The sequence below is a fragment of the Talpa occidentalis genome, unplaced genomic scaffold (assembly GCF_014898055.3).
Source record: "Talpa occidentalis isolate TD23 unplaced genomic scaffold, MPIMG_talOcc4v2.1 talOcc4.7, whole genome shotgun sequence".
Taxonomy (NCBI): domain Eukaryota; kingdom Metazoa; phylum Chordata; class Mammalia; order Eulipotyphla; family Talpidae; genus Talpa; species Talpa occidentalis.
In genome coordinates, this window is record NW_023605083.1 from 23,250,375 (window position 1) to 23,264,317 (window position 13,943).

General features: G+C 40.8%; 1 protein-coding gene across 10 annotated transcripts in view; it reads left to right on the plus strand.

Moving 5' to 3' along the window:
- SPATA6L (spermatogenesis associated 6 like) overlaps positions 1-13,711 on the plus strand; it is a 49,717-nt gene extending 36,006 nt beyond the window's left edge. For 4 of the 10 annotated variants that reach the window (XM_037493424.2, XM_037493428.2, XM_037493426.2 and 1 more), the window contains exons 12-14: positions 673-769; positions 1,759-1,864; positions 11,566-11,773. In XM_037493424.2, the coding sequence (XP_037349321.1) occupies positions 673-769; positions 1,759-1,848 (187 nt within the window). In that variant the 3' untranslated portion in view covers positions 1,849-1,864; positions 11,566-11,773. Of the gene's footprint in view, positions 1-672; positions 770-1,758; positions 1,865-11,565; positions 11,775-11,909; positions 11,963-13,632 lie in introns of those variants that run through there. The other 6 variants (XR_005121926.2, XR_005121925.2, XM_054689818.1 and 3 more) reach the window with 6 other exon arrangements.
- The last annotated feature ends 232 nt before the right edge of the window (positions 13,712-13,943 follow it).

Here is a 13,943-nt window from a genome sequence, read left to right on the forward strand (position 1 = left end):
GACCTTTTTTTTCTAAACCACACTCTCTAGTAAGGTGACAAGTCCTCCATATACAATCAATAGCAACATAGAAAAGTTCATCTGGTTTGTCCAGGGCTGTCCTGGTTTTAGCCCTGGAATTCTTGCATTTTGGGAAACCCCTTTGTCCTGTGCAAACCAGGACAATTAGTCATTTTTACTGCAGGAAAGTGGCACCATGAAAATAATATTTTTAGATAGCTATTTTGAAGCATATCCTTGACACTGCTTACTCAAGTCCTGTGAAAAAGCATTTGGTGTTCAATTGGTGACTATTTTTCAAATGTGTACTTTATAGCTTCAAAATATTTCTATTCCTTCCTCATGAAAATTCTTAAAGGAGTATAGAAATGATGTACCTGGTCTTTTCTTTCTTTTTTTAAAAAAGATTTATTTATTTATGCATACAAGAACTGGGATCCAGGCCAGAGGTGTGGAGAGTGAGAGGATTCACCAGAGACAGAGTGGGGAACAGAACAGGCAGATCGACTGTACATAGGTTTAGTAAAGGCATTGAAACCACACTATATATACTACTGTGCATATTGCTACTTTTTTCTTACTATTGAGTTATAAATAATGCACCTTATTGATAAGCACTCTCACTGTTCTTTTTAGTGGCTGCGTAACACTCACCCTGTTTAATCTATTAAGCAGGTTCCACCCCAGTTCTCAGTCCACATGGAAGAAGATCCATGAAAGGGTATTTAATCTTCTGACATCCCACAGAGCTCAGAAATACCTAAACAAGGTTAGGGCTTCTTCTAAAACTAGATTTTTGCTGACAGAATTATATGAGAAATGGGATTTAATAGTCTAGTGGGGGAAGATTAATCCATTTACAGTATGTGTAAATTTGTGATCCTCACTGAGGAGGGTACATGCTGTCCTAAGAGTGTATGAAAGGGGGTAATTGACTTCATTGGGAGTCAGGGCAGGAGTCCCCAAGGAAGAGACAGTAGAGTTTCCATCGGGGACATACATAGTAGCTAAGTGGGAGGGAACATGGTCCTTTCAAAGGCCTAAGAGAAGATGGTCTAGCTTGACCCCTTCCACTTGCCCATGGAATCTCAATCCAGGGAAGAACCCAGTTGTATCTGTGGTCTGTGTAAGGCCACAACATGGAAGAAAGTTTAACTAAATGTCAATAAGGTGTCTGTGGCTGTTTGACTTTTATAGAGTATGGAGAGTGTTTCTAATCCATAGGTAGATATTCCTAGTACTTTGTGTACTGCAGATATACAGCCATCAGCTAAGTAACCTGTCACGATTTTAAAAGAATTGAAATGAAAGTTTACTAGTGCCCCAGTTGTTGGGTTTAACCATATCATATTGTTGGATAGGTCATCATGATTTATTAAAATACTGGCATAGCCTAGATTTAGATTGGTTACCCGAATGCTATTTTCTCTCCAACAAGTCACTGGGTACTTTGCTAATTGTCAACCTTCTCAAATAAGTGAATCCCTTGAAAATGTAAAAACAATGAAAGGAGAGAAAAAGGAGGCGAAAAGGAGAGCAGGAGGAAGGAAGGAAGGAGAAAGCAAAAGGAGGGGGGAAGAGGCATGAGAGGGAGGAGGAGAGGAAGAAAGGAAAGAGGGAGGAAAGAAGGAAGATAGTGAACCCCACATATATGCATGTGGAGTTTATAGATCTTTTCCATGCAGAACCATATACCTGGTTATCATTGATCTGTATTACGTTTTAAGTAATGGAATTGCTGGATTAATTTTGTTATAGGAAGATTCTATTGATGAAGTAAATGACGTCTTTGAAAGACCAAGATACCCTCTGAAGAAATACCCAGTGCATGAAGACAGATATTTTTAAGCTGCTGCTTATGGAAGTAAGCTGCTTACATGCTTCTTCTTTTCTTGATTTGCTAAAATAATTTTAGTTTCCTACCATCAATATTAAGACACTAGCGAATGTGAGACGAAGAGGAGACCTAAGAACCATGGTCTTTCTTTGCACCATATAATAATGAGAGCATACATGTAATCTGCCAGTCATCTTGCCTTCTCTTGTATTTTTTTTTCTTTCTCTCTCTCATTAATGTCCCCTCTTTCAGCTCCTTGAACATAATCTCTTTATTGCCATTGGCCTTTGCACATGTTGCTCTCTATCTGGAATACTTCCTGACCTTGAGTGGGTCACTTCTGTTTATCCTGCAGGTCCCATGGCTTTCCATGACACTTGCCCCTGCCTGCACTTTTCTTTCATAAAGTGAAACACAATTTATTTGTAAACACAGTTTGGGGACATTAACTTGAAAGTATTTCACAAGGATCCTATGCTATTGTATTATGTAGTTCCTCATTCTAGCAACATCAAAATAATTGTGTATTTTAAACAATAAATGAATGTTGAATGAAATAAATTGGTTTCCATGATGTTCAGGCTCCTGAAAGTCTGGTTTGAGGGTTTTTTATGCTTTAGGGCAAACTTGTCTTGTGCCAAGGCTGGCCAGAACCCTGGCTTTCAGCACAAAGGAACATGGAGGACAGCTTTATAATTGTCCATTTTGCAGGCTTCTACCTTAGAACGTTCTGCTTGGTAGATTAAAGGACAGATTCTGGACCACTTAATCTCTGGTTGCCAAAACAGTCATAGAGGCATTTATTAGGTTGTTATACGGAACATAGCCCACATAATTACCACTTAGGGAAAAGGGCCCACATAATTACCAAATCTCAAATTGCATTGAATTTCAACAAGGTAACATCAAGTTATACAAAGCCTTAAACTAGCCAATATGTGGACATTGATGTGAAAGGATAGAGAGAAAGTAAGGGAAAAAAAAGTAAATTGTTTTAGAAAACAGGTTTCCTGTTTAACACAAGTTCCCACCTGATGGTTTGGAAAATGCTTGTTGGCCTTCTCAGCAAGTTCTCCATACAACTCTCTGCTTTATCCCCCTTGTCATGGATTCCTGATGAGGCAGGGGTCATGGAAGGATGTGTTAGTGAAGGTTTTCATGGCTGTAAAAAACAAGGCATTTATTAGAAAGATGCTGAGTAGCTCTGTCAATCCAGGGAAGATCCAAACTAGCAAGGTCAAACTAAAATGGCAGAGTGAGAGCCAACCTCCTCAGTCAGAAAATAGTTCCCAGTGAAGGGGGTTTGGCAGAGACTCTGGGGGTTTCCACCTTGTGTCCCTTGATTCTCGCTTGCAACATCAGTCCTGTCCCTTCCTTCCACTTCTGTTCATTCACTGTCTATCAGCTTTCCCTCATTGGTTTCCTAGTGGTCTCAAGAATTGTAGAGAAATAAAAAGTAGGTCCTTTCCATAAAAAGGTTATGGATTCTTGAGCTAAAAACAATGAGTCTAATTGTCTGGCCAGGGAATGAGTGGAAGAAATGGGTAGAAGTGTTTGGAATATATAATTTTTCTCATGATTCTGAATGGTTTGGGACTTTGTGTTTTTAGTAGAAGACAGATTATCCTTTATATACTTTATAATGGTTAAAATGATGAATTTTGTTATGTAATTGGTACCACAAAAATCTTCCATAAACACATACACAGACACACATTCTTGTGGGAGGCATCATTGACTGTGTCATGGCCTTTAACAAGTGTGTGAAATGATTGCCTGTGTTTGCGGTTGCTCACTGAGATTCCACATTAAGCATGGACTTCAAGGCCCTCCTCCCAGAACCCTCAGGCAAAATCAGATCTTCTACCTTCTGCCCTGTACCCCAGCTGTTGTATGCATAAATGGATAAATCTTATTTATTTTTTTCTGTGGGACTCTCGCCGGTGGCTGGGGATCGAACTGGCCCTGCAGAGACTGCGGGCAGCCTCGTAACCCAGCGCTCAACCGCTGCGCCACCAGGGGAGGCGCCCTAAATGGATGAATCTTTTTTTTTTTTTTTATTTTATTTATTTATTTAAATAATAAATTTTATTTTTATATTCCCCCATACAATTGCAAACGCCCCATTCTGACCCCAATCCTTCCCCTCCCGCCCCCCACCCCCCAAAAAGTGTCTCTGGTTCATAGTTTTTTGTTGATTTTGATTTTCACTTTCTTATATTCATTTTCCTGGTCCCTTATTTAAGTTTTCTAGATTCCTGCTATGAGTGAGACCATCCGGTATTTTTCTTTTTCTTTTTGGCTTATTTCGCTGAGCATGATCCCTTCCAGCGCCATCCATGTTGCTGCAAATTGCATGTGTTTATCTTTTTTGAATGCTGAGTAATATTCCATGGTATATATGTACCACATCTTCTTGATCCAGTCATCTATTTTTGGGCATTTGGGTTGTTTCCAAAGCTTAGCTATTGTAAACAGTGCTGCTATAAACATAGGGGTGCAGGTGCTCTTTGGAATTGATGTTTCTGTGTCCTTTGGGTAAATAGCTAGGAGTGGAATTGCTGGATCCTATGGAAGCTCTATGTTTAGTAGGTCCAGAAATCTCCACACAGCTCTCCATAGTGGTTGGACCAGTTTGCACTCCCACCAACAGTGCACAAGAGTTCCTTTTTCTCCACATCCTCGCCAACATTTGTTGTTGCTAGTTTTGTTAATATGTGCCATTCTCACTGGTGTGAGATGGTATCTCATGGTAGTTTTGATTTGCATTTCCCTGATTACAAGTGATGTTGAACATTTTTTCATATGTCTGTTGGCCATTTGCATTTCCTCTTCAGAGAAGTTTCTTTTTAGCTCTTCTGCCCATTTTTTCACTGGATTATTTTCTTTGTTGTTGCTGAGTCTCATCAGCTCTTTGCAGATTTTTGTGATCAGTCCTTTATCATTAGTGTTGTGTGCAAAAATGTTCTCCCAGTTGGTGGGGTTTCTCTTTGTTTTTGTTATTGTCTCTTTTGCTGTGCAGAAGCTCTTTAATTTGATGTAGTCCCAGCTGTTTATCTTTGCCTTCACTATCACTGCTTTGGGTGATGTGTCTGTAAAGATGTCTTTGATGTGCAAATCCCGTAGTGTTTCGCCTATATTTCCTTCTATGTATTTTATGGTTTCAGGTCTTATGTCTAGTTCTTTAATCCATTTTGAGTTGATTTTTGTGTATGGTGTGAGGTAGTGGTCAAGCTTCATTCTTTTGCATGTAGCGACCCAGTTTTCCCAGCACCATTTATTGAACAAACTTTCTTTGCTCCAATGCATAGTCTTTGCTCCTTTGTCAAAGATTAGCTGACCATAAATCTGTGGGTTTATTTCTGGATTTTCTATTCGATTCCATTGGTCTGTATGTCTGTTCTTGTGCCAATACCATGCAGTTTTGATGATTATGGCTTTGTAGTATAGTTTGAAGTCTGGGAGTGTGATGCCTCCATTTCCTTCTTTTTTTTTCAGTAGAGCTTTGGCTATTCGGGGTTTTTGGTGATTCCATATGAATTTCATCAATAATTGTTCTATTTCTTTGAAGAATGCCATTGAGATTTTGATTGGAATAGCATTGAATCTGTATATTGCTTTTGGTAGGATGGCCATTTTAATAATGTTTATTCTTCCAATCCATGAGCAGGGGATGTCTTTCCATTTCTTTGTGTCTTCTTCTATTTCTTTTAACAGTGTTTTATAGTTTTCTTTGTATAGGTCCTTTACCTCTTTTGTTAGATTTATTCCCAAATATTTGATTTTTTTGTTTCAATAATAAAAGGGATGGTTTTTTTGATTTCTTCTTCTTCAGATTTATTGTTTGTGTATAGGAAGGCTACTGACTTTTGCGTGTTGATTTTGTATCCTGCCACTTTACTGAATTGATTGATGAGTTGAATTAGTTTTTCTGTGGAGATTTTGGGGTTCTCTATGTATATTATCATATCATCTGCAAATAGTGATAGTTTGACTTCTTCTTTTCCTATTTGGATTCCTTGGATGTCTTTCTCTTGTCTTATTGCTCTGGCTAGGACTTCCAGTATTATATTGAAAAGCAGTGGTGAGAGTGGACATCCTTGTCTTGTTCCAGATCTTAATGGAATTGCTTTCAGCTTTTCACCATTGAGAATGATACTGGCTGTTGGCTTGTCATAGATGGCCTTTATGATGTTGAGGTATGTTCCTTGTATCCCAAGAATTTCAAGGGCTTTTATCATGAATGGGTGTTGCACTTTGTCGAAAGCTTTCTCAGCATCTATTGATATTATCATATGGTTTTTATATTTCTTTTTGTTAATGTGTTGGATAACGTTGATTGATTTTCGGATGTTAAACCATCCTTGTGCCCCTGGAATGAATCCAACTTGGTCGTGGTGAATTATCTTATGGATACATTGTTGGATTCTGATAGCTAAAATTTTATTGAGGATTTTTGCATCAGTGTTCATTAGGGAGATTGGCCTATAGTTTTCCTTTTTTGTGTTGTCCTTATTCGGTTTTGGTATTAGTATAATATTGGCTTCATAGAACGTGTTTGGTATTGTCCCTTTCTTCTCAATTTTTTGGAAGAGTTTGTGAAGGATAGGCACTAATTCGTCTCTGAATGTTTGGTAGAATTCATTTGTAAATCCATCAGGTCCTGGGCTTTTGTTTTTGGGGAGGTTTTTGATTACCATTTCAATTTCGCTGCTTGTAATTGGTCTGTTTAGGTGTTCTATTTCTTCTTTATCTAGCTTTGGGTGATTGTAGAGTTGTAGGAATTTGTCCATCTCCTCTAGATTGTTGAACTTGTTTCCATATAACTGTTCATAGTAGTTACTGATTATTCTTTTGATTTCTGCTGTGTCCGTTGTGATTTCTCCTCTTTCATTTATGATCCTGTGTATTTGTGCTTTCTCCCTTTTTTCCTTTGTGAGCCTGGCTAGGGGTTTGTCTATTTTATTTATTTTTTCAAAGAACCAGCTCTTGGTTTCATTGATCTTTTGGATTGTTTTTTTAGTTTCAATTTCATTTATTTCTGCTTTGGTTTTTATTATTTCTTTTCTTCTACTGGTTTTGGGGTTTTTTTGTTGTTCTTTTTCTAGATCTTTGAGCTTCGAGATTAGGTTGTTTCTTTGAGTTCTTTCTTGTTTTTTGATGTGAGCTTCTATTGCTATATATTTTCCTCTTATTACTGCTTTTGCTGCATCCCATACATTTAGGATATTGGTGTCCTCCTTGTCATTCAATTCAAAAAATTTTTTAATTTCTTCTTTGATCTCCTCATTAGTCCAGTGGTCTTCCAGTAGTGTGGTTTTTAATCTCCATGAGGTAGGATAGTTCCTTGCCTTCTTTTTATGATTTATTTCTAGTTTGATGCCTTCGTGGTCAGAAAAGATGGTTGGTATGATTTCAATCTTGGTGTATCTGTTGATGTTTGTCTTGTGCCCCAATATGTGATCGATCCTGGAGAATGATCCGTGTGCACTTGAGAAAAATGTGTACTCCGTTTTTTTTGGGTTTAGTGTTCTATAGATGTCTGTTAAGCCCAAATGCTCTAGGTCCTTATTTAGAGCTTTAGTTTCTTTACTTATTTTTTGTCTTGTTGATCTATCCATTGTTGATAGTGATGTGTTGAAGTCTCCCACGACGTATGTGTTTTCTCTGATGTCTGTTTTCAGAGAGGACAACAGTTGTCTGATATATTTTGGTGCTCTTTCGTTTGGTGAGTATATGTTAATGAGTGTTATTTCTTCTTGAAGTATTGTCACCTTAATCATAATGTAGTGACCATTGGGGTCTCTTTTTTTTTTTTGAGTTTGAAGTCTGTTTTATCTGATATAAGTATAGCTGTTCCTGCTTTCTTTTTTGGCCCATTTGCTTGTAGGATTGTTTTCCATCCTTTGACTTTGAGCCTATTTTTATCTTTTGTAGCTAACTGTGTTTCCTGGAGACAGCAAAAGGTTGGGTTTTGTTTCTTAATCCAGGCTGCAACTCTGTGTCTTTTTATTGAAGAGTTTAGTCCATTTACATTTAGAGTTAATATTGATATGTTAGCATCTGTATTTGCCATTATGTTTGTCTTTCTTTTGATTTTATTTATTTATTCTTTTAATAACTTTTTTTTTGGTCTTCTTTCGTTGTTATTCGTCCCTCTGAGGTTCTGGCTTTAGGATTCCTTGTAGTATTTTTTGGAGTGGGGGTTTAGTCGTAATGAAATTCCGGAGTTTCTCTTTGTCTGGGAAGGTCCATATTCTTTCTTCATGGAGGAAAGAGAGCTTTGCGGGATAGAGTATTCTTGGTTGGCATCTGTTTTCTTGAAGTCTGTTGACTATGTCCCTCCACTCTCTCCTTGCCCGTAGTGTTTCTTCAGAGAAGTCTGATGTCAGCCTGATTGGTTTTCCTTTGAATGTTATCTGTGTCTTCCCTCTTGTCAGCTTCATTATTTTTTCCTTGTCCTGGATTCTTGGGAGCTTTACTATTATGTGTCTTGCTGTGTTTTTTCTTTCGTCGTGGAAGTTTGGTGTTCTTCTTGCTTCTTGTATATCAATTTTCAGCTCCTTCTTCGCATTTGGGAAGTTCTCTTCAATTATCTCCTGGAATATTTTCTCTGTTCCTACATCTCTCTCCTCTCCTTCTGGAATTCCTATAACTCTTATATTTCCTTTCCTCATGGAGTCAGATAGTTCCCGAAGTCTTTCTTCATTCTTTTTCCTTCGTACTTCTCTTTCCTTTTCTGTTTTGGTTCTTTTTATTTCTGTGTCTTCAAGAGTACTTATTCGTTCTTCCATTTCATCTATTCTGCTTTCATTGCTTTTCCCAGAGTTCTTTAGTTCCTCCATTAATTCTTTGATCTCCTGCATTTCTTTTACTTCCCTCTTTAGGGACTCTATTTCCTTCTTCTGATCTATCACTTTTTTAATCATGGCAATTTTAAATTCTCTTTCTGGAAGGCTCAGAAGTTCTTCCAAGTTGCTGTCGTTGCAATCTGGGGAGTGGTTTTCTTTTTGTGGTGTGCTTCTTTCCTGAGGAGTTGTTAGGTTGCGTGTGGTTCTTCTACTCCCTACTGTTTGTTTTCTAATTTGTCGTATGCGTTGGGACACTGTGTTGCTCGGACTGACTGGCATCTTGGGTGAACTTCTCCGCTCCCCTCTGGCTCTTCCAGGAGCCATCTCTGTCTTCTGGGGGAGCTTTCTGCTGGTTTTAGGCAGTTTTTACTGAAGAAATGTCCCTGTTCTAAAATGGCGAAGTGGGATGCAGTCCCTGCGCCTCCGGTTTCAGGCACACTCTTCTGCGCCCCCGGTCTGCCCCGGACATGGGTGCCTGCTCCCTCTGTGGGCTCAGACTGCTGGTCGGAAGGGGCCTGGCGTGGGGTGGGCTAACTTCCCGGCTGGCCACTGGGTCCTCCAGAAGCCTTCTGCCCTTTTCAAGCAGTCTTAAGAAATTTCCTGTTCTATGGGGTGTTAGTGACTTTTTTTTCCTGGTCGCTAGGTGGCGCCAGAGATCTCTCCTATTGTCCTTGGGGGGCTGTTTTTCGCCCCCCCCCCACCCCGTGGGACAGGGAACAGAGCGGGAATGGTAGGGTAAACCTCAACAGCTTTGGGGTGCTGTGTCTGCCTTGTGCCCCACCGTCGTGGGGAACCCACGCCCCTAATTTCGTGCCCCGGGTCTCAGTTCAAAGCCCTCAGGTCCAGGACGCGGGCTGTAGCCCAGTTCAGTGGCGCGGGAATGGCTCCTTTTGCACCGCTCCCGTGCCTGGGCGCCTGGTTCCTGCTCACTCAGGGAGGGACCTTCACCTCAGTGAGGACCTCCGTGCGTCTCCCCGCAAGCCTAGGTCGCAGGCGCGGGGACCTGGGCCGCTGCGATCCCGGTCCGCGTTTTCTTTTCAAGCGCGCCCAGCGCGCCGCTTTCCCGCGCCAGCTTACGGGCAGCCCGGGCTGTGTGCGCGTCTCCCGGGGTCTTTGTTCTTCTCTAATGGCGCCCGGAGCCATTCGCTCACCGCCGCGGCGGATCCTGCAGGGTTCGCCTCAGCTCCCGTTCATGGGGTGTGGTGGCTGCAATAGTTCCTTTCCACTCCCAGTCCCGCTTGCTGCGTCGTTTGTTCTTGTGGGTCGTTTTAGTTTGTTGTTTTCCTCCTCTCTGCTGGTCGGAGAGTGCCAACTCTGTGGGCGGGGGAGGGGAGCAGGGTTCTGCGCTTCCCTCCCTTCTAGTCCTCTTTTATGGCCACTTTCTTCTTCGGGTAGTTTGCTGGAGTCACCCGTTTATCTTCCGTGTCCCAGTTCTCACTGGGACCTGCCGCTTTTCCTCCCTATTAACTTTTTTTAATGGGAGATCTTACTCGCAGCGTCTCCTCGCCGCCATGTTGCTCCGCCCCCATTTCCTAAATGGATGAATCTTAAAAAAAAAAATTGTAGCTCAGAAACTTTTCTAAGGTTAAAGAATAGTAAATAAAGAAAGTAACCAAGGAAAGGAAAAAAAAAAAGTCATTGAAGTACTAGTTTGTTTGTGTCATAACTCTATATACCTTCAGCGCCTTAGAAAGTGGTTGATATAGTTTCCAATCTCACCTGTCCCCACTGGGCAGGCAGGAACCATTGTCCTTCCTTCCATAAAGGCCCCTGTTCACCTTAGTGACAGACAGACCAATCTACAGATTCCAAGTTCCAGCCTTTGGAACACACCCTCCCTGATTTGGTCACCAGTTTCTGACAGACTTGTCATTTGGTGGCTCTTCTGGGCTTTGACTCAATGAGTGATGACTCATCTCCCTTCATCTCAGGAGCCCCTGGTACTGTCAGAATTGAGTGGACCACTGCGGCAATCACTGCATGCATTCCTGGGTCAGCAGTCCTCAGTGAGCTTTAGAATTACTGGGGTCTTTTGAAAAATACTTGTGCTTTGGCCCCACTCCAGACCAATTTTTTTGAATCTCTGCATGTGGTTTCCAACATTGGTGTTTCTATAAAAGTTCTTCTTTTTTTAAGATTCATTTATTTATTTATGCATACAAGAGCTGGGGTACAGGCCAAAGATGCAGGGGTGAGGGGATTCACCAGAGACAGAGCGGGGAGCAGAACAAGCAGACTGACTGAAATACACTGCTGAGGGGAGCAGCAGGCGAGTCAGGAGAGGTCTGCTGTGCCATGTGGGTTGCTCCCTGGCCGGCCCAGGGATCGAACTAGTGCTGCAGAGGCTGCGGATTGCTCCATAGTGCAATGCTTAACCCCTTGCGCCACCAGGGAGGCCCTCTATAAAAGTTCTTTAGTAGATTCTGGTGTACATTTAGGATTGAGGATCTCTGCAGGAGACTGCCAGTGCATTGAGCATGGGGATTTGGAATACTCCTAATCCTATACTGACCCCTTCCATGCTAAAAAAGAAAATTGTTTCACAGAATAGACTTGGTGGGGGCATGTTTCACAGTTGAGCTCAATACCAGTTTCTGGCATGTTCAGTATGTGCCAAGGACTGTATTACCCTTGAAAACACTAGTGGTGGATTTATCATCATTCTTATACACAAAAGGGCCTATTAACCTGCCCAAGGTCATATAGCTGCTAACCTAATGTCGTCTCATTCTGCTTTGGGGATGAAGGAAAAGGTATTCAGAGACCAAGTGACCCACGGTGGAGCTACAAGCTGACCAGGGCAGTGCAAAATCAGCACTGGGTAGTTTGCCTTTGTCTCAGTACTTCATACGGTATGCAAAATTTCACATTTTACAGGGGAAGCTGAAAGTCGGAGGAGCATCATGGAGAACTCAGTCACTGAGTCAATTGACGCATCCTTAAAGAAATGAACAGCAAGTTACTGTCATGTGTATCAAACCGCCGGTGTTTAACCCCCTTTAAATCAAACCCTGTACTCAGTGTTTTGTACCCAGGTAAGAGTTGTTGATTAAAATGTTTCCTGTCTGGGCCTCATAATTTTCTTGTAAAGCTGGAAATTTGGTTTTAGTTTATTTGTGTGTTTTGAGCTTGAAATAGAAAATAACAGTAGTTGGGTGGCAGAGGCTTTTTTCATTTGTAAAATAGTTCTTAGAATTCTAACACAAATGTTGCCTTTTCAGGTGTTCTTCATTTTTTGACTGTGGATGAGTTCCAGAAAAATCCTACTCCCTTTACTTTCCACCTTCCTTGTTTCTTCCTTTTCTCCCTCTCTCCCTTTCTTCCTTCCTTCCTGTTTCTGAATAAACCTACATTTTACATGCACTAGGGGAAGCTGCTGTTTGGAGGAAAAACCTGATAAATGCTCCAGAAAGAGATAGTCAACCCGATTTTCTCTTTTTGCATATTCTGTATTTTGTTATATGTTTGATTTGATTTATGTGAAGTCCATTGAAAACCTAGGAAAGGGAAGCATTACACCTCGCGAATTCAGATCTTGCTTTAAAGGTTGAATTTCTGTGCTACAGTTGTAGAGAGATAATTTCTTTGGACTGTGGTTAAACTATTCTTTCATCACTTACCCTTCCTATCCCCCAACAATTTTTTTTTTCCACTTTATTTTTTTAATATATTTCTTACATCATTTTACATCTTTGCACAATGTATGCATTTTCATCTTGGTTATATTCCCCATACAATTGCACCCCCCCTATTTTGACCCCAATCCCTCCTCTCCCCATGCCCCCCTCCCACCCCCGTAGCAACATGGATGGCGCTGGAAGGGATCACGCTCAGCGAAATAAGCCAGAAAGAAAAAGAAAAATACTGGATGGTCTCACTCATAGCAGGAATCTAGAAAACCTAAATAAGGGACCAGGAAAAAGAATAACTATAAGAAAGAAAAAAATCGAAATCAACAAGCAACTATAAGCCAGTTCCCCCAACAATTCTTAATAAATTTGTATGAGGAACAAAACCATCCTCAAATATTTTTTTCTGAAAGAACCACTTTACATAAATAATCTCTGCAAATATAATTGTCCCAATGGGATTTTAAATTAGTAAGAAGGTGCCTTTATGAATCACACACACAGTTTGAGGGAGTCTGGAGGGGACAGGATGGGATGAAGCGAAACTTGAGGCTCACTTGTACAGCTTCACACGTCTCTATGTGTTAAGCTTCACCATAGCCACCATCAAAGTTCTGGTGTCATTTCCCCTATCATATTCACTCTTTCCCCCTCTTCTTCCTTTTCTGGTAACCATCATTTTCTAAGAGTTACTTTTGTGGTTTATTTTTAAAGTGCCCTGTAACCATGGAATAATATCAACCCTTCTTATCTACCAATGAGAATCACTTGTTGGAGTTTCTTTGCTCTCTGTGGCTTGCATTTCAGAGTTCCTAGTATGGAGACAAAGATTAGCTTCCCCTCATGTGGCCCCCCTGTCCCCCCCCACAAAAAGCAAACCCAGCCATACATCACGGTGTATCTGCCTGTCCTATTGGCACATGTGGTCTTGGAGAAGAGACAAAGCTGTGGTGACCACCAAGCCACACAGTAACTCTTAGAAAATGATCTAGTGTGATAAAGAAACAAGTATGCCAGGGACACACAAACACACCCCTGGATTGTCAACTGTTTGCTCCAGAGGCTGGCGCATGCTGCGTAATTCAACCTTAAGTGTTTGGAAAAAAATGAACTCGGGGCATTTCAGTAGAGTGACAAGACAACTAAGGTATTTTGGCAGAAGTTGGAATGGGGTTAAACATTTCTTGTTTAGGCCAATAAGAGATGCTTCCTGCTCTTATTTCCTGTCATTGCAATATTATGTTTGTAAACAGCATTTTTAGGAAGCCACCTATGCCGTCACCAAAAATAAACATCCCTGTTCCTTTTCCTTCAGGAACTGACATTCACTTAAATAGTACCGTGAACTGATATAAATATCACACCTGCTTTAGTGGAATGACTTCTAGGAATCAACTGTAATAGGTGATATTGCTGAAGTGCTGGATTCATAGTGAGAATTTATCATCATGAAAGTAAGTTGTTGTTCCATAGGGAAAGTTCAGCAAGGTGCATGATGACATCTTTTTTTCCCTTGAGTCATGCAATCTCTCAGCCCTGACAATGAACCAAATTGATTCTATGGCCATGTGTGGAATTACTCAACCTGTATTTAAGCTTCTACTATGTGTACATTATTGTACTGGG